The 26,847-nt window shown below is 47.8% G+C and overlaps 1 protein-coding gene and 1 long non-coding RNA gene across 5 annotated transcripts in view; one reads left to right on the top strand and one right to left on the bottom strand.

The window, feature by feature from the left end:
- Positions 1-26,847, top strand: part of LOC115856871 (uncharacterized) — a 233,437-nt gene that overhangs the window by 172,821 nt on the left and 33,769 nt on the right. For 2 of the 3 annotated variants that reach the window (XR_004041039.2, XR_009559889.1), the window contains 6 exons: positions 468-629; positions 2,659-2,846; positions 3,165-7,083; positions 7,179-7,314; positions 7,804-9,276; positions 9,760-9,855. This is a non-coding gene — a long non-coding RNA (uncharacterized lncRNA). The remainder of the gene's footprint in view (positions 1-467; positions 630-2,658; positions 2,847-3,164; positions 7,084-7,178; positions 7,315-7,803; positions 9,277-9,759; positions 9,856-26,847) is intronic. The other variant, XR_009559890.1, reaches the window with a different exon arrangement.
- The window catches only part of ZFHX3 (zinc finger homeobox 3), a 252,158-nt gene continuing 227,456 nt past the window's right edge, over positions 2,146-26,847 (bottom strand). For both annotated transcript variants that reach the window (XM_060288472.1, XM_060288473.1), the window contains 5 exons: positions 25,121-25,254; positions 24,767-24,967; positions 14,885-14,987; positions 8,209-13,617; positions 2,146-4,278 (listed from right to left, as the gene is read on the bottom strand). In XM_060288472.1, the coding sequence (XP_060144455.1) occupies positions 2,660-4,278; positions 8,209-13,617; positions 14,885-14,987; positions 24,767-24,967; positions 25,121-25,254 (7,466 nt within the window). In that variant the 3' untranslated portion in view covers positions 2,146-2,659. The remainder of the gene's footprint in view (positions 4,279-8,208; positions 13,618-14,884; positions 14,988-24,766; positions 24,968-25,120; positions 25,255-26,847) is intronic.

Genomic DNA, 26,847 nt, shown 5'->3' with positions numbered 1-26,847 from the left:
CAATTTTTTTCTATATGATACAGACACAGAGTAACATACAACAGTTAAATGGCAAAAAATATATATATATATATTTCATAGAGTTACAAACAAGATAAAATAATGGAAAACAAAAAACTGTACAACTTCAAAATTTAAAAATGTTCATCTCAAACACAGGGAGAAATACAAGAATTCTTGTTAAAAGAAATAGCTTGTTAAAACAGCAAATGTTTTGCGTACTTGTTTTTGACACCTTATGCTATGACTGGATACTGGTATGAATAGTTAGATGGTATTCTTTAGTACTTCTACTTAAAAAAAAAAAAAAATTAAAAAAGGAATTTGCACTGTGCATCAGTCAGCCTAGTTAGAAATATATACAACAGTTCAGGATCTACTCTTTCATTAAACTAAAAACAAATTCATAAAAATAAAATAGTCCCGGCTAAAAAAGAAAAAGAGAATAAAAAGAAATTCATTTTCAGATCTTGGAATGCTCCAGTCTTTTTGCAAAGTCGATGAGTGGCTTCAGCCCTGGGGAAGAAGCCCGAAAGGTGACCAGATGGAACCTGCATTCACAGTCTTCAAAGTTCCCTTTTGAAACATAAGGAAGAGAATGAAGGGGAGAAGGATTTCACACTTTCGGGGTAAGGGGAGATTTTTTTCTGTTGATGTTTGGCTATGAAGGTGAAACAGCAAAGCATCTATTTGTCTCCAAAATCTACATTATAGCAGCACAAAGGTTTCCTTTCAAAGTTCAGACCGCTTTTTTAAGATGAGAAAGGGTGTATGTTGCGTTGTGTTGTGTGTTACAGGAATACGGATATTAACATAAACACAAGTGCCTCACATACAGTTCCTTTTTTGCTCTCTGTACGTACATTGCTATCTGCTTCTTTGTTGGCTGCGCTCTGGATCACTCGCTGCTCAGACTGCCTAACACAAGGACAAAACTTTGAAGTAAAAAGTGTGTCTTTTGGTATATAGAATTGTCTTTAACAGCTGCCTCTCTGCTTGCAGAAGAAGCACATAACAACCTGGGAATCTTCTGTTTTACTCTTTCTTTTATTAAACTAAGTCTTGTTTATTTAAATCAGAAACAAATTCTCAAGTAACAAGAACCCTTTCCCTTTTTTCTGCCTCAGCAGTGAAAGGGTGTGTCTTTGGATTTTATTTAAAGCATGAAATTTCTTTTTCTGAGAGAGGAAAGAAAACAAAACAAAAACACAGAAACCAAACCCCTAACCAAAAACTTTTTTAGAAAAGAAAAGCACACAGCCCAATTACACAAACCGAAACAAATGCTTTAGTTTAGGAAAAGAATATTTGAAGCATCTACCAAACAAGGAGGGGAAAAAAAGGGTGAAAAGAAAAACCAAAGGAAGGATAAATAAAAAATAAATGTACAAGGCTAACAGACATAGGTAACTAGAATTATATGCCTTTAAAAAGTTTCAACTCCCCAACCAAAAATAATCTGTGAGGATCCTAATGACCCCTAGAACCCTTTGAAATTCTTTCTTTAGTTTTATAAAATAATTCTGCAGCTACCCTCTAAGAAACGAAGGCAGCTACCTTAAGTGGGAGATTATAGGGTGGGAGGAGGAAAGAGAAAGTGGAATTAAGGGACAAAGGGGAGAAAAGCTTAGGTGAATCAACGGATTGCAATCTATCTGCTAGGAATGAACAAGACAACATCAAGTGAGGAGCTGTCAGCTGGACCATACAAAAAGCTAAATGTACACAAAAGGGTTTTTTTTTTTTTTCCTTTTAAATCTACCATACTGCTTCAGTTCATTTCCAATGCAACAATCTACTCAACACCAAAAATGGTCATATCTATCATAAATACAGAAAGTCAGTTTTTAAAACTTATTTTTTTAAGCTACAAGTCCTCAACACTCTGTGTGTGGGTTTGTTTTTTTTTTTTTCTGAAAGTGGGAGTGCTTAACTTTTCCCCTTGAAATTGGCTTCAGCAGAAAAGCTATTCTTAAAATCCCCAGAAAGCTAAAGCAGTTCACATTGTTTTTCTCAAATACTTTCTGCCCGTTTTTAAATTAACAAAACAAAAAATCTTTTCTGGAACGAAAACAAAAACCAAACCCCCCCCCCCCAAAAATAATATATATAAAACAATGATTCTGAAAACAGAAAAAAGTGTGAGCCATTGACCTGAGAATAAAAAGACATTACATTTCTTTTTTTCTTTTAGCAAGCCATTGGTATCTGAATGCTAAGATAGCAAGAAATTTAAAACTGTAACAAGGTGGACTGCTTTCCCATACAGTGCATGCCGGGCTCCTCTGTGCTATCAACGTGGGGCATTTATTGAAAAGGGGCAAATATACAAGGGGTTTAAGCTCCAAAGACATAGGGAGGCCCTGTGGACTTGTTTCCCAGACCAATAGTACCTTCAAAAGGACACAATGTAACAAGGTTAAGTTTTTTCTTTTTTCTTTTTAATATTAGAAAAGAAAAGACAAGAATGTAAAATCACCGGCATAGATAGGTATATGGGAAAACAACCCACGCTTTTTCTTCCTTTTTTTTTCCTTTTTTTTTTTTTTTTTTTTTTTTGGTTAGAAGCTTTGGAATTGCAGTTAGTCTATTTTTGAAATTGGTTTGTTATTAATTTTTTTATTTAAATTCATTTGTTTGTATTGTTCATCTTCAAAGCTTACAATCTGAAGGTGTCCGTTCCTACACTGGTCAGACCACTGTCCTTGGGGCAGCTGGGGTCTTTGGGACCCTCCACCGGGCTCGCCGGTCCGTCGGACTTTTGGCTGAGATCCGTGTCAGACTCCTCCGAATAGTCGTCTGTTGGCATCGAGGGCTGAACCCCTGAGGTGCTGCATGAACTTGAGGTAACCGTTGAAGATGAGGAGAGAGGAGGAAAAGAAGGGGGCTTCGCGGCCGAAGCCCGGGAGACCACTTGCGGCCAAGACTTCCTGGAGGCGTGGGGGGAAGCGGAGGACGAGGAGGGGGCGGCGGCCGACAGGGGAGGGGGGCTGTCGTTTGAGTGAGCGGCAGACTGCGAGGTAGATGCGGTGCTAGGATCGGGGAAGCAGGCAGAGTGAGGTAATAAACTAGGGTGCTCTTTGGCGTTTCTTGCTGCTCTCGTGATTGTTCTGTGTTTGTGCAAGGCCGACTCGAGATGTTGACTCAGAGCTTCCTCCCCACAGAGCGCGCTCTCGCACGCCAGGCAGTGGTACGAGCCGCCGCCGCCACCGCCGCCGCCGCCGCCCGTGGGGACGTGAAGCACCATCTCTTGCAGGTTCACCACAGACTGGCCGAAGAAGCAGAGGGACTTCAGGTGGCTCCTCGCCGCCTCCTCGTCACTGAAGCCCGCCTGGCACTTGCGGCAGACCAACTTGTACTGCACCTTTGGAACAATGAAGGGGTCGTAGAGGGAGTCCGCACTTTTGCTTTCTGCTTCTGGCTCTTCGGGGGGTTTCGGCAGGAGGGGGGACACCTCACGGGGTGCGTTTTTCTGCTCTTCTGGTCTGGGGGATTCTTTGGCAGGGTCTTTGTCTGGGGAAGCAGCCCCCTGGGGGACTGGGGTTTGGCTTGCTTTGGGCTGCTGCTGCACTTTTTGCTGCTGCTGCTGCAGCTGCCGCTGCTGCTGGATGGCCTCCTGCAGACTCTGCTGGTATTGCTGGTACTGCTGCAGCAGGGAGCCCGGGGACAGCCCCATCAGGGCCTGCGACAGCGCAGGGCTGTAGGGGAACAGGCCTTCCATGCCGTACATAGGCTGCAGGTACCCGCTCTGCAGGGCGCCGGGGATCTGGGGGGCGTAATAAGGAGAGAAGCCTGGTACAAAGTAAGGGAGGAACTGGCTCGTGAGCAACGCTGTGGGGTCCGAAGTCAAGGCTGCCTGCAGGGCCTGCAGCTGCGCAGGGTCCACTGCATACTCCATGGCGGGCAGCGGTGCTGAGATCGTGGCTGCGGCTGCCGTGGGGGCCTCTCCTTTCTCTTTCTTGGGGACGGGCAGGGGTTCCCCTTTCCCTTTGTGTGCCTTTTCCTTCTCCTTTCCCTTCTCACCATCTCTGTCCTTGCGTTGCTGTTGCTGCTGCTGCGGCGGGAGCTGCGGCGCGGGTGGCGGCTGGGCTGCTGGCGGCGGCGGCGGCTGCGGTTGGGGACTTGGCAGAGGGGCCGTCGCCGCGGGGGCCTGTGCTGGCGTGGGGGAGCTCAGCGACGCCGAGGGTGGTTTATTTGGTAATCCAGACGTGGGGAGGCCGGGGGAAGGAACTGTTGTGCTGGGCAGACCCATCAAGTTCGGTTTAGGAGATGTTAAAGCTGAAAGGAGTGGAGACAGAGAAATCACGTGTCAGTCTGGGGTGCTGAGGCTAGTGCTAAAGATGTTTCACCTGTGTCACTGGCACAGGGTCTAAGAGCTCAAGGTTTGAACTTGGAGGATCCTGTTGATCCAACGGCTTTCCCGCCAGGCCCAGGTTGGATAGCCTGTATTCTAATCCGGACCCAGCCCTGGGTCAGCTCCCATACCAGGTAAACAACTTCCAACACCTTCCTGCCCAACGTGCCACACCCATCCCACTCGGTCATGTTTTCTCTGCTGCGCTCCCAACTCTGCCCAAGGCAATTAGTCTGGAGGCCCCCAGACAAGCTGCTGCCAGCCGGGACCCATCGGAACCGATGGCCTTCATCAAAAGCCCCACAGAAATAGTACAGTCAAGAGGCCCCACCAGAAGCTGTCTGCGGAAGACAGCAAAAGCAAGAAACCCGGCCAGACACCAAGACCACCTGAACAAACACAACAGGCTCTACACATGTGCCTCTCTGACCTCCACTGCTGCAGGTGAATGGATGTGTTTAGGAGGGCACAGAGAGGAGGAGCAATGGGAAGAAATGGAAACAATCCATTCAAGGTAAACAGTGGCACTGCTTTGGCTCAGCTGATCTGCTTTAACAAATCTGCTGAAAAATGTAACCACCTAGGAATAGGATTCTGTAGTCCACCGGAAAAATGAGCATTTTCTTCTCCTGCCCCTATCTGAATGACATACGGGAGGATTAGGACTGCAGATGCTTGAGAAAGCAGCCATAGGAAGAGGAGAAGAGCAATGTCAAAGTGCTGGCACCAGCAATTCCTAAGACATCACAACCTACCCCAGGCACCACTGCTTACGGGTGGCAGACCATGTCACCAGGCGCACGCAGGACACAGCCCCATCCTCAATCACACTCAGGCCTAATCTACCACTACCTGTAAAGCCTTCACCCAGCCCCAGAGCCTGACCTCCTCCCTGACCCATATCTCCTGGGTTAAAGCTTTTGTTTCAGGGTGATGGAGGGCTTCTGCTGGTTCATGAAGACTAGCAAGGTGGCGGTGAAGGACAGCACTGACCACATCCAAGACACTAGACGGTATGCGTCCCTCCTCTTCAGAGGACACCAAAATGTACTACTTTATCTGGACCACCTTCAGCAAGAAAGCTGGGGTGGGGTTCCAAACAAGTCACTGTCTTCATGAGAAAAAACACTCTGAAGCCCAAGCCAGGTGAAGACAATGTTGATTTCTAGCTCCAGTGGTGCAGTATTCCCTGGGCTATCACGCTGCACTAAAAAAAAAAAAAACTCAGATTTCGGGTGAAGAGAACAAGGTTGCCTCAAGTTGCCAGTCCCAGCAAAAACAGGCATTAACTTTTGGATAGCCAAGGAGGATGCCTCCCTCAGCATCACATAATATCATTAATTGACTCTTCCAAAATGGCAGAAAGGGACCACTGAAATTAAGTCATCCAATTTCCTGAATGTACTTACGGGACTGAAATCAGAGGAGAAGATGTGTCTGACTTAGAAAAACTCAGTAAAGGCTTGTTGGTTAAAGTGGCACAAAGCAGATTATGAATTCCAACTCGGGACATGGCTTTGTCTATTTCTAGGCAACAGGCTTGCTCCAAGCGTTAGGCTGGAGCTGTAGGCAGAGCCCAATGACCAGTGGGGCAGAGAAGGAAGCGCCTGTTGATCTCCCCATCCCTCTGGCATCAGGCTTCCAGAGGAGAACTGACTTCCTCTACCTTGAACTGACAGTGCACAAGAGAGCTTCAATTTTAAGAAACATGTACTGAACTTCTGCTATTTACCAGGCTCTGCACTAGCCATGTGAGATAAAGTAGCTCAATACATTCTCACAATAATTCCGTGGCTTTGGTTTTCTTATCTGTAAGATCAGAACCAAAGAGGCCACTTCATCCCCCTGAGGCTGAGTCACGTACTCCTGGAGTCGGACTGACGAGGTATGGACTGTGGCTGACACACATCTGCCGTGTGATATCGGGCCTATTAGTTGACTGCTTGGAACCGCAGCTTTCCACAACAGATGGATGTAGGGTTTAAATGGAAGCTCATATGGAAAGAGCTTACCATCGGGCCTGACGTATTAAACACACGTTCTTTCTTTCTTTCCTAATTCCAGATGCAGTGCTCCTGGGAGCTGCGGTACAGTCAGACGGTGGTAACTGGGGCGGGCCTGGCTGCTATGAATGATTAAGAGCTGATCTGTCTTCCTACCTGGAGTCCACTCTAAGTGCTCAGAACCTGAGTAGCACTAAACATATACCTGTTGACTGACTGGCTCGTATTGGGTGCTGTGGGAGGAGTACATAGCACTGGGAGCCCGGCTCCTACCCTAGCTTGTTGAATGGTCTTGACCTCTCTGGGCCTCAGTTTTCTCATCTGTAAAACAAGGGGAATAGATCAGACATTTTGATTCTAATATTTTCACATTATTATGAAATGTTGGGCTTTCCCAAGCCCCTCTTCCAAGGTCCTGGGCTGCAAGTGAAGTTCAGTGCCCAGCCACTTTCCATAGTCTCTTTCTTGGCTTATGTCTAGCTGACTTTAACATCATTCTGTGACATTACTTGCCAACACATGTAAGCAACGACTTCTACATCTTAATGCTTTCTTTTCTTGTTCTTCTCTTTGGATAAGAAACTGGGATCTGGAATGAGGTAGCCCTCACGTTCTGTAGAACACTGCTAAAATTATAAAACTTGGATTTAATTCAACCAGAAACCAGGGCTGCTCTGGGAAGCAGCAGAACCACTTCCACCCCGGGAAGAGGGCCATGTTTTGAAGGTAAGGAGGCACACTGAGGGGCTCTCCTTTGGTGAATGTGTACTGGTCAACACAGGCTGTGGAGGGACCCGCTAACTTGTGCCTCCGTCTCACAGGATCCTGGAGGTGAAAGTCCAATTTAGGGAAGACAGCTGGATTCAGAGAAGACGGGTGAGGGCAGAGGAGGAGGAACAAGAGAGGTACACAGAAAGAACTGCGGCACTCCCTACGAAGTGGAAAAATAACTACCAAGTACGTGACTCTGAATTAGAAAGGGAAATGGGCAGAAGAAAACGAAGGGGTGTTACCATTAACATTTTTGTCTGTCTAAAGGACTAAAACATGTCATAATTCAGAACCACAGTGCCCAATACGAGTTCCTGGTCACTGCATTCCAGTACAAAGGCAGTCTATTTAGAAACCAGGGACTTCCCTGACGGTCCAGTGGTTAAGACTCCGTGCTTCCACTGCAGGGGGCACAGGTTCGATCCCTGGTCGGAGGACTAAAATCCCACGTGCCCCGTGGTGCAGCCAAAAACAAACCAACCAACAAAAAACACTAACATAACACTCTATTTCTGACTTGAAGAGAACCCCAGGAGTAAGGCTCTACCATATGAGAGCATCTTCCTGGTAGCATCTCCTGCCAGAGCACGTCTCTGAAAAAGGAGGTGGGACCACAGGGGAAGGCAAAGAGTTGATTTAAATTCTCTTGAACCAAATGTTTTATATTTTCAACAGATATCGAGATGGGATCTGCATTTCCCCACAAGGACTGAATGGAAGGGTCTATAATGGAAACTGCTGTCTTGAAAATACCCCAGGATCTAGTACGCCAGAACCCTGAAGTTGACGCCTATCACACACACCCTGGTGGTGGTACCGAACACCAGGCACGAGAATGGTTTCAGGAGACTGTTCCAACCACAAGATCCCCATCCTTGAACAGGCAAGTCAAAGAGTCGTGTACACTCCAGCTCTAGGGAGACTCAGTGGAAGGGACCTGAGGTTTTATTGCTGTTAGAGAACTTGAAAAGGGAAGCTTCCTATCAGGCCAGCACTCAGAGGTTTTGTGTGATAGCCATAGAAGAAGCGCTAATTGGGCGGCTATTTAATACTGGGAGAATCACCAAGAGCAGAACCCACCTGTGTTGGATGGAGTAAAGCCTGGCAAGGAGGGGCTGTTGAGGCCGGGGAGCAACACGGGAGGAATGCCCTGGATTGCCGGATATGCCGTAGGAAGGTTGAGAGCCTGAAGAGGGGCGTTGTCAAACATCCCTTGCTGCTGAGCTGCCAGTCCGAGGACCTCATTGGCCTTTTTAATCCGGTCCAACTCTTGTTGAGCCATCAACTGACGTACAGTGGCTGGGTCAAAGTATTCTTTCTCCTTGTCCAGCTGGCTTCCAATGGTGTCTTTAACTTTGGAGATATGCTGTTGGGAAAAGATATGGTCACGTACAGACAGCCGAGCGCTGTACTTGATGCCACACAAAGTGCACTCTGTTTTGGGTCCCTCGTAACTTGTTTGGTTTATACCAAAATGCTTGGCCATGCTTAACTTGGACTTCTTTTCTTTTGCCCGGGCATTCTGGAACCAGACCTGAACCACTCTCTTTGGCAGTCCAATGTCATTGCCCAGGACTTCACACTCTAGCATGGTGGGTGTCCTGTAGTCATTAAAGCATGACTTGAGGACCTTCAGCTGCAGATTGGTCATCTGAGTGCGAAAACGTTTCTGCCCGGGCCTATCCCCACTGTCTCCAGATTTGCCTGCTGACCCACTTGCACCAGGGCTTGGGGAGCAGGGGTCTGCAAGGCTCGAGGTTTCACTGTAGTCCACTGTACCTTCATTGTCATACTCCTTGCTGTAAAAGCTCGGGGCTGGGCTGACCAGACCGGATGACAACCGATCTTCATACTCGGACATTGCCATCATGGCCGCTTTGGTCAACCCTTCACTGGGCGCGGAAGAGGATTTGGTTTCAGTTGCTATTCCCGTCGCACTGTCGTTATCCGCATTGCCCTCGTCTCCAGTAGTGGTATCTGTGATCGCTGTGTTGACTGAGGAACAGTCGTCGTTGTCCAGCTTAGTTTGGTCAAAGTTTAGATTAACTGAAGACATGGAAGGGCTTTCAAAGTCTTCAATCCCTTCCACCTTGATGGAAGAAGGGCTAAGAAGAGTTCTAGGAGACAACTCCATGGTTTTGCTCACAGGTGAGAGGGGAACACCTTGGCCATCACTACTGCTTGGGGGTAGGTGGGAAAAGCTAGTTCCATCAAAAATATCTCCTTTCATCTGGAGTCCCCCATCGCAGTCTAAGAGCATTGCAGACAGAGTTAGGTTGTAGCCAGCTCTCTTGGCTTCATGCCAATGACGGGACCGGATATGAGCCTCCAGGGCAGTCTTGGCTTTGAAGAGCGCTCTGCAAAAAGGGCATCTCCTGTGGGCCTGCGCTGGGCCCACAGCCCTGAACTGTCCTTTCCTTTCCCGGGCTCGGGTGTTCTGAAACCAGACTTGTACCACACGTTTCTTCAGACCCACCTCATGCGCAATGTGATCCAACATCTTTCGAGTTGGATTGGAGTCCAAGAGATACTTTTGGTAGAGAATTTCTAGCTGTTCTGGTGTAATAGTTGTCCTCAAACGCTTGTCTCTCTGAGGTTCTTCTCCTCCCGTCCCACTGTCGTTTTCTCCAGGGCTGGCACTGGCCTTTTCCTCCAGCTTCCTCTTGAGAGTGTTCATCGTGGAGGTGGGAGTTGAAGGGGAAGTGGCCGAGCTTGCCGGAATCTGAGGTATGGCCCCAGAGAGCAGCTGGCTTGCCAGCAGTGGGTTACTCGGGTCAAACAGCATGAAAGGCATATCCAGTGACCTGTCCAAAAACTGGGGGTGGATGAACTGGTTCTGTGCGCTCAGAAAGTGAAGCTGCTGGTGCTCCTGCCAGTGCTCAAACGACGGGAACGCCAGCTTGCACTGCTCACACTGGTAGGGGATTAGCTGCGGAGGTAGGTTGGCCAGCTGCTGAGGAGTTGACGTGTGGAGGGGCTTAAGGGGCAGGTGGGAGAGCTGGGAGGGACTGGGGCTCGACTGGGCCAAGGGGCACTGAGGGGGGGGCACTTGTGGAGGAGGCTGGGGCAACGAAGCGGGGGACGTCAGCTGCGGGAGCTTTTGCTGGGCTGCATTTGTCTTCTGCTCGGGCTGGTCTTGCTGCTGCAGCTCTGCCTTTGGTTGTCCTTGCTTTTCTTGGGTCTGGTTTGACTGTGCACTGGGAGGTTCAGCCTGCTTTGGTTTCTCATCACTCGCCTCTGGTTTTGAACTGAAGGTGGCCAGTTCGTCAGCCTCTGATGTAAGCTGCAAGAAAGCAGCGGAAGCTGTACTGGCCGTTGGTGCCGGGGTGCTGTAAGCCTGGGAGGGCATCGGGGTGCTGCACGAGGAGCTGGTGGGCGTCAGGATTTCCATGGCGTCCATGGAATCCTCGTTTTGGCTGTCATCCTGCCCCTCCTCGTCCTCATCCTTGTAACACAGCTTCTTCTGGTGCTTGATGAGATCAAAGATGCGCTGAAACACCAGGCTGCATTTTTTGCACTGGTAGTTCAAGTTGCTCGTTCGAATATACCTATCATTTGTAAGTTCCCGCCGCTCTCCATCTTTGCCCTCTCCCTGATTCTCGTAATTTTTCCTGGCCTTCTGTCGGGCGTTTTGAAACCAGACCACTATGACTCGGGTTGGAAGGTTCAGTAAATTAGAGAGTTGCTCAAATTCATCGTCCTTGGGGTAAGCGTTGGCATCAAAGAAGTCCTGCAGGACCCTCAGCTGGTAGTCAGTAAATCTTGTTCTTGAAGACCTCTTGCTCCCCCAGTACTCCTGCTTCTGAGGTTCTGGTGAAGGGGGCCGAGAGTCGATCTTGAGCTCCTCCAGGCTGGTGATAGGAGGATTGCTGAAGTTGTAAGGGGAGTCCTTGTTACGCTGCCGCTCTTTGAAGAGAGTGTTTCTGAACCAGTGCTTGATCACTTTCTGGGGCAGCCCAGACTTGTCTGCCATCTCTTTGATCTGCTCTTCACTGGGGGAGTTGTTAATGTCAAAATACTGCCGCAGGACTCGGAGCTGGTCATCGGTGATCCTAGTGCGAGGCCTCTTGTTCTGTTGCTGGAGGAGACTTGGATTGAGCTGATGCTGGTAGAGCTGGGCCAGGTCCGCAGGCAGAGGCTCCACAGGTCCAAGCTGAGGGGGCAGCTGGGCCGGCAGGGTCTGCAGCGGCATTGTCTGCATCATCAGTGGTGAGAAGATGGGCAGCTCCATGGGCATGGAGAGCTGGGTCAGCGGCACGGATGGCTGGGCCGGTGCAATCGTGGGCGAGGTGATGGGTGGCGCTGACACGGGGATGGCTGGGGTGGAGGCCGGCGGGGGCGGCGCTGCCGGAAGCGGGGGCGGCGGCGGGGGTGGGGGCGGAGGCGGCGGCTCGGGGGTCTGAGGCCTCAAGGGGTACAGCTTGTCGTAGTGCTCTCGGTACTGTTTGGCAAATCTCTCCAGCTGTTTAAAGGGAAAGTAATTCTGGTGAACATGCTCTTGATGACTCTTTAAAATCAAGATGTTCGAGAACAACTTGCCACAGGAGTCGCACTCGAGCTTTTCCGGATTCTCCCCCTGCTCGGTCTTCCCGTTCTTCTTCTGTACCTTCTGCTTGTTCTCGTTGTACTGAATGACCAGCTCAAAGCCGAAGTTCTCCAGCAAGGCCTTGGTGGCGTTCCCTCTGGCATCCGAGGCGATGCGTGGAGGGAGCATGGAAGGCTCACAACTACCCCCTGGGGCCAATTCTTTCTTCTCTTTGGCCTTCAAGGCATCGGGAAGTGATTCCTTTGGTCCCGAGTTGCCCTCTCCCCCCTCGGCACCGTCCCTCTCTCTCTGGCTTTCTTTTTCCTTTTCTTTGATGACCAATTTGTTTTTCTTCTCGATGTGCTGGCTGGGCTGTAGGAGTGCAGAGTGACTCTGGGGCAGAGAGAGCTGGCTCTGCTGCTGCAGGACCTGCTGATGGCCCTGCTGCGGGACCTGAACCTGAGCCTTCAGCTCTTCCAGCAAGCCTGGGCCCGCCCCCGTCAGCGTCAGCGCCCCGCTCGTCACTGGCAGGCTCACCTCGGGGCTGAGCTGGAACTCGGCGCTGGGGATGTAGAAGGGGAAGAGGAGATGCTGCTGCTGCTGCAGCTGCAGCAGGGTCTCCGTGGCCATGGGGAAGTGAGGAAGGAGGGTGGGGCTAAACAGCTGGGACTGGATCAGGGCCGCCTGCTGCTGCAGCTCCTGCTGCAGGTGAGCTTGAACTTGGGCCTGGGCCTGGGCCAGGGTCTGTGCTTGCTGCTGCTGCTGCCTGGATGTGATCATATCTGCCAGCTTCTTCCGATTGGCTTCCTTGGGCTCTGAAGGGGAAGCAGTGTTGGCACCGCTGGGGTTCCCCAGGGGTGGCATGCCTGCACTTTCAGCGGACACTTGGCTCAGTAAGCTGGAGCTTGGAGCAGTGCCAGCACTGCTCGGATTGGTGGTGGTAAAGGTGTTACTGCCACTGGTGCTCACAGGACTTGGGGTGGAGGAGCTCAGGGAGACACTGCTGCTGTTCCCGGTGCCATTGCTGCTGCCACTTGCAGCCTCCAGCTTGGCTGCCCGGGCCTTGGTTTGATGCAACACAGACCTCATATGGATCTCCAGCGTGGAACTCTGGCTATAGGCCACGTTACAGGTGTTACACTTGAAAGGTTTGTTGTCAGGGCTGCTGGTGGGTTCTGGCTGACCAGCTGCCGATTCTTGAAGGGCTCTCTTCAACTTATGCAGGTGGGAGACAGAATTGTAGTGCACTAGCAGGATGTTCTTCTGAGTGAAAGATTCCTTGCAGACGGTACACTTGTAAGGGCGAGAAGGGTCTAGAAATTTTTCCATGGTGAAGTTGGGGCCTTTTCTGAAAGGGAGAGCTCTCTTTGGCTCTGAGCCCGAGTCTTCTTGTACCGACCCAGAGTCACTGCCCGTCGGGCTCTGTTTATCCTCCAAGTCACTCTCTTCTTCCTTGTCTTCCTCAACGATTATGGTATGGTCCTCGGCCAGGGTGGGGTCTCCCATTGCCAGGAGGTCTCCATTGGCCAGAAGGCCACCATAAAGCTGTTGGATGTCGGCCTCACTCAACTCCAGGTGGCTCGTCTCGAGGTGTTTTTTCAGAGCCTGGAAAGTTCGGAAACTGCGCTGACAGAGACAGCACATGGTGGCAGCTCTGATCACGTGGTACTGAGAGTGGAGCTGCAGCTTTTCCACGGTCTTGAAAGCTAGGCTGCACTGGTTGCAGCGATACTTGTACACGTGGCGATCCGACACGGGCAGCTGAGGCCTCTTGGCGTGAACCTCGTTGAAGTGCGTCTGGAGAGTGGCGGAAGTCTTGAAAACCTGGTTGCACCCCTTCTTCCAGCACAGGAAGCCTGAATCTTCTCTCACAGAGCCTGGGTCAGCGGGAGAGGGTTTCACATCTCCACTGTGTTCTGTGCTGGCAGAGGGCAAGATGTTCTTTCCCAGATCATCTGAGGTTTCTGAAAAAAAAAAAAAAGCCCAATGATAAAGAAGGCTTAGAGCTGTCTACCCAGCAAGGCCTCATGAACAGAGTCTCATGATGAGGGAAATAAATACCCAACCTGCAGACAGACACACACTCTCCACAGAGCCCGACACCGCTGAGAGCACGTGTTATATAAGCAGGTGCACAGGAACAGAGAGGAAGAAAAGGAGATACAAAAAGTCTCAACTGCTAGTAGGCCTATACCATAGCACAAATCTGCCTTTTAAACAATATTTGTTTGTTTCAGTTTCTCAAGAACTGGCTTGAAGGGATACCCCCTTTACATGGATCTGAATTATAGAATATGTGAATTCATGCTGTCCTAAGCTGTGGGGAATTTGCAAGAATTGCTATCCACTGTAATATAAGAAATTTTGGGATATATATATTTTTAGGCATTAAATTTCTTGTTATAATGTGACTTTGGACTGTCCTCTCTATTCAATAAGCAAAGAACATTCAAGTGGCCAATTATGAAAACACATTAAAACTTTTCTCTACAGTGAGATCATCACCCGTAAATATTCTGACCCTTTTTTGGGTCAGCTGTATGCTGCCTAATATGGAAAAATCACAAGGGAGACACGGTGGGGCAGTAGTGTGGTGTAACTCTTCCCAGCTTAAACCTCAGCTGCTGACAAGGTGTCAAAGATGTAGGAGAGACTCATAAACAGAGGTCTAAGGCCCCATCCAGCTAGGACCCACCGTGGGGCACCAGCAGCATCTATGCCTACAACAGTGTTCTTTCCAAATGCACCTCTCCGCTGCCTCCCATAAGGCACTCCTGGAAGTCTCAGAGAAGAGCTCTGTGCAGAGATGACAGCACCTAGAAAGACAACTAATCCAGTGCCCTGAGGTCACCCATGTGCTCCACAGGTCCCTAATAATTAAGTCCTCAGAGAGGGAGTATTTGATGGCTTAGGGTGGTAAGTCATGGGTCTACTGGCTGACTCTCTGGTTAGTCACTTCCTCACTGTATAGTCAAGGGGACAGATGTCCACCAAAACCCCACTGGTTCTCACCTGCTTTTCTCACTTCAAACCATATGAAGTGTGTACACAAATACATGCCAAGAACCAGAGCATCAAGTAGCTGACAACGGTGCCCCTCATCCCTTGAAAAGTTACATTCAGCTTTTAGGAGTATCGTAAAGAATTCCTGGCACTCTTGCTCCATGAAAATTTTCGCCCCAGGTTTCATTTTGTTTACTCTTCTCAGGGGTCAAGAATAATGACACTAACCAGGCTGCTTTCCTGCCTCCTCCAAACTGGAGTTCCCGTCCCGATCTGGAACAGCCGCTGGGAGGAACAGGCTGCTGGGCATCACCATCTCAGGGGTAGTCACCTGAAGAGCAAGCGGTAGAGAAGCGAGGAGAGTCAAAGGGCGAGGAAAGAGACACAAAATAGGGAAATGTGTCAAAATTATTTAATAAGCAAAATTAGCCTTCACCAGTGTAAAGCTGGAGGTGTCACTTTTCATAGCTCACTGAAGATTCATGTTTATTAGACAAAGCTCACATCAGTCAAAAGCGTTTCTACGGTTACATTCTGGACATAATTAGCAGTGCACACTTGAAGAATAATCTTATTATTAATATTTTTCCTTTATGCAGAATTTTGACTTTGATCACTGACAATGTTTTGTCATGGGCTGTGAAACTTCTTGTGCAACCAATTAGGTAGATAAGTTGAAAGGCCCACCTTAAGCTGCTGAAAACATAATAAGGGCCCTAATTAAATCATACCTAGTAAAGTACACTGTAATCTTGAAGCAGGGAGCATTGTAGTACTGTTTTCAGAATGTATTCAGGCAAGAAGAGGAGGGCAATAAGAGCGAAGGAAAGGGTGAGAAGAAGAGAAGGGAACAAAGGAAAGGCTAAGGACACGCAGACACACTGGCAGATTTTTCCAGGAAACAACATTTTGTAACCCTTTAAAGCTGAGATCAAGTGCAAATGAGCATTTCTTATGACTCACTTCAGTCAGGATTTCTCCTGGGGTCTTTGCCTGAGGTACACAGCATCAGAGGGGACTTCTGGCCAGTGTCCCAGCCGCAGAGGGTGCCCCGCACCCTACGTTCTACAACAGGGCAGCCCCACCTTGGCCACGGCTGTTTCTCAATACAGCAACTCCAGAATTAGCCTGGGTCAAAAGAGCTACAATTTAAGGTCAGATCTTTCGGCATTTATTTCTCCAGGCTTTCCTGCCATCTGGCCGCAAGCTTGTCCAAACAAGTTATCATCTGCCCTCCATTAACGTGATAGGAGGCCCTCAACATCCAACGTAAGGCTAAAAGGTTCTTCATTTAAGAAGCAGCAATATCCCTTTGCCTACTACAGGATGGGAAGGTAGTTGGCGATGATATTCCCAAATGAATTAGAAATCGTTCCCTGTTTGATGACAGCCTGAGAAGCAAACTGACCCTGAGGTTACAGGAACAGAAACTTACAGTCACCACTAACCTTTCTACATGGCACGCAGCCCCACCTGGAGGCATTACTTTCCCATCAAACACAACTATTGAGATAGTATCTTCACTTGCTGTTACAAAGATTGGAACACCTAGATTACTGTTCAAAATTAAATATTTAAAATAAATTTCTATTAATTTTTAATGGTTCGAGGATCCTGGCCTTGCTCAAAATCACTGCTGACGTGTTCACTAGAATCATCAGTGGTAGGTTCCACTCCTCCTAAAGGAAACTCAGACAGCTGTCCCCATAAATCCAAAAAGGTAACTCCTCAATACATTTCAGGGTATTAGGATAATCTCAGCAACCCAGATGCCCGTAGGTGCAAAAATTAAGCAACAGGCACTACGAAGAAGGGCTCTGAGGAACCCTGCGTTTACGAAGAGCAGGTGCGTGGCAGGTGAATGTGACACAGAATCCCTGCTCTCACAGAATCTACACCCGCACACAAAGCTCGCCAGCAGCTGCTTACGGCTAGCTGTGGATGAATCGTTAGGAATGGAGCGGAGATGGCCAAACTCATTCCATCTATTTTCTTTTTAATAGAAAGCATTTCTGACCAGTGTGGTTGGGGAGTCCAGCGGGAATCCAAGAAGTGAAAGGTCACCGATTAATTTATAGTCCTCAACCGAGGGGGAGCACGAGGTTGGGGGCAAGAGGGGGAGAAAGGGAAAGGAAAAAAGACTCCCCCCCACACCTCCTTTCTCGGCTGTAGCTGCAGGATCAGTCCTTTCCTGGGATCTTTAGGAATTATGAAAAATGAATCATGAGAAGTGAAAAAAAAAAAGCCCTACAGAGTAAAAAAGAATAAAATTATCTAACACCTCAGCTGCACATCATTATAGAAAACTGTGGGCTTTTTATACACATTACAGTAAGGCAGACATCCCCTCTAACAGACTCAGTACGACGGATCAGTAATTGTTTTCATACACTTTAATTAGAAAAACTCAGATGGCTATGAATAATAATGGAAAAGAGAGACTTTTGCACTTGAAAGGTTGAAGTCAATCAAGTGTGAATGACGGCAAAAAAGAAAGAAAAAAAAGACACCAATTCATCAGCCCTCTGTTGTCTCGCCGCGACTTTAATCATAATTCCTGATTGGGATTCAAGAAGGCAGTAAGCAGCGGTTCTTTGTCTGCCTTCACCTTCCATCAATTAACTCTCCCCAAAATATAATCATCAACCTCACATGCTCCTCTGCATCTTAATCTGGGCCCCCAAACCTGTAAGTCTTGCCTCATACGTGTTTACGTAATTACTTCTATCTACCTGCATCTTCTCATCTATAGTGTTACCCAACCTCTCCCTGAAAACAAACAAAAATGTTGGGTATATAAATTTTTTTTTTTTTTTTTTTTTTTTTTTTTGCTGTACGCGGGCCTCCCACTGTTGTGGCCTCTCCCGTTGTGGAGCACAGGCTCCGGACGCGCAGGCTCAGCGGCCATGGCTTACGGGCCCAGCCGCTCCATGGCATGTGGGATCCTCCCGGACCGGGGCACGAACCCGTGTCCCCTGTATCGGCAGGTGGACTCTCAACCACTGCGCCACCAGGGAAGCCCTATAAAATCTTAATGGGCAAGAAATGCCCAGAAAGCAAAGAAGAAGACCCCTAAAGAGAATCCTAAGGATCTAGAAATTCTGGTGCGGTCTGTCTGCGCATGGGTCTGAAGAGAGAGGTTGCGATGGAAGCCTCTTTGCTGTGCAGGACGCTGGAGGGCCCCACGTCAGCTCTCGGACACTAATGTTCCCGTGTCCGTGTCCACTACTCCCTCTCCTACCAGCTTCTCAAGCTCATCACTCAAAGTTACCACGCTTTTTTGTAAAGAGCCAAAAATACGGTCCTGCCAATGGCTCTCTGAGGAATTCTGCTCACGGAAGAAAATGAAAGTTGGCCAAAGGCTGAGTTCCTTCAATACTTGCCTTGGCACTCCTTGTTTCCCAATCATATCTGGCTGCCACACAGTGTGGAAGGTTGAGTCTATCCCAGCCAGCCTCTGATGGACGGCTGAAAGTCCGTGGGAAAGGCGGTCAGTCAACAGTGCTGGGCAGAGTTCTGTAAAGACCGTCCCTTTCTCTAGGAGCGTCGGAGCACGCCAGTGTGTGAGAGGACAAAACCTGGCCACAGCGTCGTAAGCAGAGCCGCCCCAAACGTGTCCAAACCACAGAGACCCTCGGAGGACTAGATGCCGCCAGCAGCTCCCCTGTCCCGACAGCGTATGCAGCATTACACATTCACTCTCTCTGCCCCAAGCCCTCCCATCCACACACTCAAAAGCCAAACAAAAAGTTTTAGGTTTGGCCAAACAATAGTACACAATCAGTCTAAACACCTATGCTTCCTACACTGACACCCATGTAGATTGATTCTTCCAATAATCTTACACCCATAAACACTGAGTATGTTAAGTTACATTCCCCCATAGTCTACTCATTAATGTACAGAGGGGACCTCAGACTATTAAAACAGACTTTGAACCAAAAGTCAGAGTTTTTCTGGTTAGAAAATTCAATTGCTTAGAGCCATTACTGCCTCAGAACTTGAGTCTCTCAAGCTCGGCGGCCATGACCACGCAAAGCAGCTCTGTGGTGATGATCTGGATACCACATGTGCTCCTCTCAGCCAAGTCAAGCATGCAGAGTTGACGGAAACGTAGGAAGAAAATATCATTCGAACAGGCGCAGTACCTTCCTAACAAGTAAACAAGTCTCACATGTAACAAGGGAAATGTGGAGTTCTGCTCTGATGCTGAAAATCTTCAAGTTCAAGCAATTCTCACATATGACGATAGAAACAGAAGAGCTCCATGCCGGTACTAAGAATCTTCACGCTTAAGCCATTCCAAAACAACTTAGTTGATGAAAAGGAAGGGCCTCAAATGACTCTGCTCATCCATTCATTTGACCATCATTCACTAAACTTTGTACAAGGTCCCCGTGCTGCACGCTTGTGAGACAGCAAGACCGGGTCCCTGTGTCCAAGAAGCTCACATCCAGAATAATTAACCTTCTAGAGATCATAAACTCATTAGAAAATCTGATGAAAGTTGCAGCCTCCTAGAGAAAATACTTTTAAAACAAACTATCGTAGATAATTTCAGGAAATCACAGGCTCCCTCGAGGGAAATTCCGGGATTCAAGTTAATTGCCCTTGAACTACTAGGGAAGGTGACGTGGGTTTGTAAATACCTAGTTCCTACCTCCTGTTCAGTTCACCATTATTTTGGATTATGACTTAACGCATTTCAAGTTTCTATGAGGTGAGTGGGCCCGAAAGCCCCAAGGACACACCTTATAAAACCCAGAGTCTTAGATGTGGGTCTGGTCCCCACTGTGACATCTGGGAGGGGCCGCTGATGTTGACTCTTTTTCGATAGAAGAAGCTGGAATTATAAGGAGCCCTCCCCACTCCTTGCTTTCTCTGGGTCATGGATATGAAATGACCAAATACCACAACTTGAGCAGCCAAGGGGTGTATACACTTTGCTGAATTCTGAACGGGACTGCTCATGCAAATTCACCTCTCAAGGCCACCCTGTCTGAGGTTAGAGCAATGCAACCAACAAGTTCCACATGCTGGAAAGCAAAGGTACTTTCTTAGAGCGAGTACTGAACTTGGTTTCTCTGAGACCTTCATCCCCACAGCCTTGGCATTGCTCACCTGAGTAGAGCTTCTTTCTGAAAGGCTCTCTATTCCAAGTGAAAGTACAGATTTGCCAAAACCTAGACTCCCAAGGAGACTCAAATCCTTCATATTTCAGTAAAAAAAAATCAAGAGAATGAAGAAACTCAGGTGGAGGGAAAAAAAGAGGGAAAAAGCCTCAGACACAGGCCTTCCTGGCACAGACCTGGCCGGTCTCTACACCTTGTGAATGAGGCATTGGTCCTGTTCAAAAAACAAGCATGGAGTTAAAAGCCAACCGCTTCCAGAACTGAGCATTCTAGCTAGTGGGGGACCCAAAGTCGACGGCGCCAGTGAGGGTCTGGCTGCTCACTTCCTCCCCTGACCTCGATGGCTGCCAGCTGGTCTCTGCACATCTGCAGCCAGCAAGCCCGGCAACTCACGGCAGCAGAGAGAGCTTCAGAGGTTTTTCCCTCCTTCCCTTTACTACCTTCCAAATGTGCCAGGCTGGGCGCTGGACCACGGAGTCGACAGGGCTGTTTCTCTCTTTGTCTCGTTTCCCTTCTAAAATGTCTTCCTATGTCGTTGTCTATCTTTTTTGTTGTTTTTTTTTTAAACCTAAAACCCAAGAGGAAGAATTGTAGGGCCATATTAACAATTCATATGGGCCAGAAACAAATGCAGCCCTGAACCAGATTTTAAAATCTAAGAATGAGAAAGACTGAAAAAGGAGGTAGGTGGGAGAACAGGAAACATATGAACAGTTCACACACACATGCACACACACACACACACACACACACACAGTGAGTGAGGGAGAAAAAAGCTGAGAAGGGGACTGAATTGGAGAGAAAAGCTTCATTAGACTTGGAGAGGCAAGCAGTGGCAGTATACCAAGGTCACTTTTAATTTAGACCATCTAATTGGCAAACAGGCTCCAAATGGCTATCACCTCACAGGGCTTGGAATTAATGAAGCCCGATTATTTTCATTACCCTCCTCTGAGATGGAGACAAAGTGAGAGCTGGTACCCAAGTGGGTGCCACAGCCTCAGGGCCGCTGGCCACCCGAGAGCCCCCAGTGCAGGGGGGCCAAGCAGCCAGCCTGATCTGGAGACTCGGATGCACAGGCACACGATGAGCAGAGACAGACGCTGACCGAAAACATCACAGGAGACAGACAGCTGGGGCGGGCTGGGGGTGGAGGGGACCTGCAGGCAGTGCAGGTCCAGGGGCAGCCAAGGGGAATCTGTGCGTGGACAAAACGTACAGAATAACTAAGGGAGTGAAGACGAAGGGCTAGAGAAAGAGGTGTTCCTGGGCTGCTCCAGAGCCAACCCCCTTCTCTGCCATGAGGTCATACTCTGTTAAGTGACTGGGGAACAAAGACAGTTTCCCCGTATTAGTGCTCCGGGATCCCAGTGGTGTGTCCTGCCACTTAGAAGGACAGTGATCAATTAGAATAATTTAAGACTACTGATATGCATTGTAGGTGGTCTTTCCCATTCTCATTTAGGGGCCAGAAACCTGTCCCCTATGCCCTCAACCCTCCTCGCCTAAAACTGTGAGACAAAGGAGGGCACGAGCAGCAGCCCCTATATCCCCGCCACCAGTTCGGAATCTCGGACTTCTCAGTAAATAGGTGAGAATTCTATGGAACTGACATCGGGGGCGGGTCGCTCAGTTGGGTCTGGAGGGGCACCTGTCTCACCGCCTTAAGCTTTATAGATTTCCGTCTTTCATATGACATGTGTAAAGACACCGTTTGGAGCTCTGTTTCCAATAGGCCGAGCAGAATGAAGTGGTATGGGTGCAGTTTCCATAGCGGAGGGCCAGAGCTGCAATTGTTCCCAGTGGAGAATATTTTTCAAGCCCCTTCATCGGTAAAAAGAAGGGGGCCCATGGAAGACACAGATATGAGATGCAGAGCATAAGCAAGCAACTGTTACCATAGCAACAGACATATTAGACACTGCAGGTTCCTGAAAGCTGTCTGATAAGGTATTATTAAATGAAGCCTCCTCAAAACACTCTCCATTTACAACTGAACGGAAAGGCATTGTAGAGAAAGTAATCTATTTCCATTTATCAGGGTGGAATTTACTTTTAGAGAGACTGAAACCCAATTCAAGCCAGATCCTGGGCCCTTGGACCCAAACAGCAAAAAGTATTTCCCAGAATTTATAGCTTTAGCTACCCTGGACATACCCCGTGTCTGCCAGGAGCTGTCTGTTTGGTGGATCTTGCCAGGCTCTCCTAGTTTGCAGCCAAAGGCAGTGAACTCAGTCAATCTGGCAAGGAAGAAGATTCACTCCTCTCACTGCCATTCATCCCAGCCACTCAAGGATAAAGCAGACATAACTTTCTCCTCTTGGAGGATGAATGACTGAACACTGACCATTCCTTAATGATATGGTTTAGGAAATGCAGCTCTGATTTGAGGGGCATTTCTCAGAGTTTCCTGCTCTAGTTGGCCAGGAACAAACAGATGTATCATCAGAAAGCCTAACCAATACTTTCCCTTGGCCAATTTTCTAATAAAATTGCTGTAAAATATCCTCCAGGGGCATGATTCTAACCACAGGTTCATTATAAACACTTAGTTGTAAAACAATTGCAAATTTCATATTAACACCAAACTTTTCAGAGGAAGGACAATGGCAACTATTTAATTTGTCAGGGCAGAGACCAAGATCAGCAGTCCAGTCCTCAAATAGGATGCTGGGCTCACCCCAAGGTATGGCCACAAACGCCCCTCTAACCCTGGTTGCTCATCTTTTCCTGCTGATGCTGCTAAAGGGTCGAGGTGGAATTGCTTCATTTAGCTCAATGCAAACCATCCTCATGACTTGAGAAACCAATTCAATACTGACAGCCATGCAGTAACTCCATCTTCTCATGCAAAGACAGGGTACCAAATCATCCTTATATACACCTTTAAATCGAGTGTAAAACCCTTATGATTACATTTCCCACAACTTTCAACTGTATTTCTGAATCCATTAACTTTCTCTTGTTGCTAGCAAATGAACTTCCTATAGTCAGCACATTTCCCACAATTTGCACATTTTTTTCAGAAATATTTAGAAAACATCTCCATTGTCTGCTATGGGCAAATGAGGTAGGTACACAGGGGTTCCTGTACAAGGTGCCAAGCACAGCCCCTTTAGGGAGTGTGTTTCTCCTCCGTAATTATGTTCTTAGGGAGTCTTCTCAAATAGGGTTTATTAACCTGTTTCCATGGATGGATTTTAGGGTATCCTTGTGCTCTCTGGCATTGTACACACAATTTTGAACATGGAGAATATTTGAAAGAGTTCTTAATAGTAGTTGTCAAACTTTAGTGTGCACAGAATACCCAGTAAGGCTACTGAACCGTTTTCACCAGCGTCTCCAAAAAAAAGGTTGAGAATCACTGCTTGAGTGGGTAACACCCAGAAATATCTTAGGGATTGGTACCCAAGCAAACACAGCAGTAACATCCTCCTCTCAAAGACTCTGTTGATAAATGAAGAAGATTCATAATGACCACCAGACTTGCTACTTTGAATGTACCATACTGTTGCTGTTATAAAAGTATGACAAACAATGGATATTTGAAATGTAATTTATATAGTAGTCCCTAGGGATGTAAAAATGAAACTTACTGTCTGATGTAAACCAATCATACAGATTACTACAGGCTCACATTTCCTAGACCAGACTGATATTAAACAGGAGAAATAATCACCAGAGCAGAAGGACGATGTAGTGAAAATGCCACCCTCCCCACATCTCTTCCTGTTTCTTCAGGCTCCCATGGTTCCAGGCCATCTGTGGGAAGTATGATGAGGCCTGAGGAAAATCCCCCTTGTTACTTCCAAGGCTGGAGAGAATTCCAGGGGAATTTGTAACAGAAACCCACCCATCCACAAAAGGAAGTTTCCACTTAGAACCTTTCAACCATGTTCACCAGTCTGTCTATTTGAAAATACCCATGGAAAGTGCATTTACACTTGAAATGAAACTCATGCTAGGTCACCTTAGAGCCTGCCATTGGCTGCTAAGGTCCTCTTGACGCATCATCAAATGTATGTTCCTCACAACTAAACATCATTTACAATGTTATTCATTAATTTTGCGTAACCAAGTGGAATGGGAAATGCCTAGAGGTTACACATCTGTGACCTGCATGGGAATCTTCACACGAAAAGGCAATCAAATTAACTTATTACTCCACTGTTGAAGGAAGTTAGAGGTGAGAATTTTTCTCTTTGGGGGTTTTTCCTCTAGTGATCAGGAAAGGGCTTTCCAGCAGCCCAAGCATACACAGAATGCAGGATACTGGTATCGCCTGTAGACGTTTGGAAAGTTTTCTCATTACATTAGATTTAAATCCTTATACTAATCTTTTGGGCCATGTTTACAGTGGCCACTTAGAGCCATGCCCCGCAGGTGTAGCAACATCATGCTCAAAATGCAAAGCCCTTGTTCATGACTCGCCACGTGCTACCCAACTGAGCACCTTCCTGCTTTGAGAATGAAAGCATCCACTTGAGAAACTCCCACGTCACAGGGCTACATTCTGCGAGTTTGCCACTTGCAGGGGCATCAAGTCAGCTAACCTCTCTGAGCCTCAGTTTCCTCAGCCGTCAATGTAAACGTGTCAAACTCTTTAAATAAAACAGAGTGGTTGTGAGGATGAAATGAGACATAATGAATTTAAGAGCAACCTAGAAGATGACCTGCTCAGTAAAGGTTTGGAGAATCTGAATAACAACTTCTTCATGTAAATGGTTAGCTACTCTAGGCCTCTGCGTCCTGAGGGGAGAGAGGAATGATAAGGCACGTTGAGAAATGCATATGTATTCAGCCCTTTAGGCCACAGTCAGGCCAAGTCTAAGGTGAACAAAGGTCACAGAACTATCTTTGACATTTCCAACTCTGCACTGGCTCTCGCATCCAGCAACAGAGTCCTGTCCACGTTGCTGCATCACCTTTGACCGCTGGGGAAAGAAAAGCCCCGAGGTCCTGCTCCCAGCTGCCTTACCGTCATGATGAGCTTCTCCACGCAGTCGGGCGCCACGCTGTGGAGGTGGGTGAGGTGCAGCTGGAGGTGGATCTTGTTGTTGAGCATGTCCTGGCACAGGGGGCAGCGGAGCATGGGCTGCACCGAGTGCTGCGTCATGGCGTGCACCCGCAGCCGGTTGACATCGGCGTTGCTGTACTTACAGTAGGGACACTGGTACATCTGTGGGGAACACACAGCCACCCCTCCGGCTGAATCTTCAGTTCCCACCGCAACTGTGTCCGCCCCAAGCCCGCCCACCCGAGACTCCACTCCCCCCCTTCCCCCCAGTTATGTGAAACACTCCCCCACCAGCACAGCCCCTTCTGGCCTCACCTGCTCCGGTTTGGTCTCCTCTGATGTTTTTGGTCGCTTTGAAGAGAGAGGAGACTCTGAGCTACCTGGGAAGGAGATGCGTTTGGAGGTTGCAGGAGAATCTGTCAGCTCCTTCTCTGCTTGGCTTGATGATGCTGGAAGAAAAAGCAGAAGATGTAATACAGCAGCCAGACCAGGCCAGCTCCCAGAGGGTTTGCGTTGGGTGAAAATCAACATTCATTTATAGCACAGGATTTTCTTGAAACACCAAAATTAAAGTAGGATGAGCATCCGGACTGATTTATCAGGCATGCTAGAAAAGAAGCAAGTGTTTCTTTTTGTCCCCCATGAATTTCTGTCACTACACAACTTTAACAACTGAACACTAAGAAAAAAAGGTACAGAAATGGACTAAAAGGCTCTGAGTTGGATTAAGCTACATTCAGTCTATTCTGACCTCCCCCAATCAAGACACAATCTGCTGGCTTATGAGGGTGGGTGGGAAAGTCTCACCAATTGCTTTGCCAACCACGAGTCAACCCAAGTACCAGACAGACTCTGCTTTCATGGATGTAATAGATGATGTGCTTCCAACTTTATTGTCACAGCTCTTGAAATCACAGCACAGCACAGCACATCACAGGAGACATGATAAATGGGACGGACCCGAGAAAGGTTTACACGGATATCTGCATACAAATGCATGCAAAAAAGTCAAGTGTGGCTTCAGCAACTTGCTTCTGGGGAAGAAGTAACTGAAGAGTGGAACTAGATAGGGCGTGACTCCAACTTCTAATCGAGCCAGTGCTCCAGACACAAGAGTTTATTCAGAGTGGGTGGTTCAGAGGGAAAGTGTCCTCTCTGCTTGCCAGAAACATGCCCTCTGCACCCCACTCCACCAAAACAACAAAACACCAACGAGGAAGGAGAGTCACATGAGAGTGAAGCAGCAAGCAGTGAGCGTGGAAGTGTTGGCGGAAGGAGTTCTCTGAAGCATGGAAAGGGATCTGGAAGATTGTGATGAGAAAACAGCTGGGCTGAAAGGGTTTTAACAAGGATGAATAAGCAGGGCTCCTCCAGTATAAACACAAATCTCCAAATGGTCAGATGTGGTCATTCCAAAACCTGGTCAGTATCTTAAGGCTGGCTCTCTCACTTGTTTTGGATGGGAACTCCATTTTTCAGCATTTTGCTACAAGTGGTGAGAAGAAAAATCCTGAAAATGGTAGTGAGACAGTACATACCCACTGCCCTCCCTACCTCACTGAAAAATCATTTGACTCAGCACTGAGGTCACTGGTTTAGAAAGCCTCATGTTTACTCTTTGGTCAAACTGCTTTCTGTCTCATCCAGCCTAGTTCCCTAGCGTGTGTTTCCAGCCTTGAAATCTGTTCTGACATGGATACCCAAGATGCTGTCATTACAGGTGTGTGCTTTAATAAACAGTTGTAAAAAATCAATTTTATTCATTAAAATCGTAAGGCCACACAATAATTTTGGAAAATAAAAATGCAAAATGCAGGAAATATTCCAGGAAGTGGATGCTCTTCCCAGAATGCACATCTTCTGATCTTTAACCCCAGTATCTTGGTAACCTGGTCTACATAAGTTTGTAGAACATCTATTATTTAAAAAGTACAAGGACAAGCATATTACACACGGACCCCTCCTCCTCCCAGCACACATTCATAACAGTACTTTAATCTGTCTCGAATCGACTTCAAACCCATTTTCTTCTTAATGGGAGT

This window comes from Globicephala melas, chromosome 19 (genome assembly GCF_963455315.2).
Source record: "Globicephala melas chromosome 19, mGloMel1.2, whole genome shotgun sequence".
NCBI lineage: Eukaryota > Metazoa > Chordata > Mammalia > Artiodactyla > Delphinidae > Globicephala > Globicephala melas.
The sequence above is the reverse complement of the archived record's forward strand: the minus strand, read 5'-3'. Positions and strand labels throughout refer to the sequence as shown.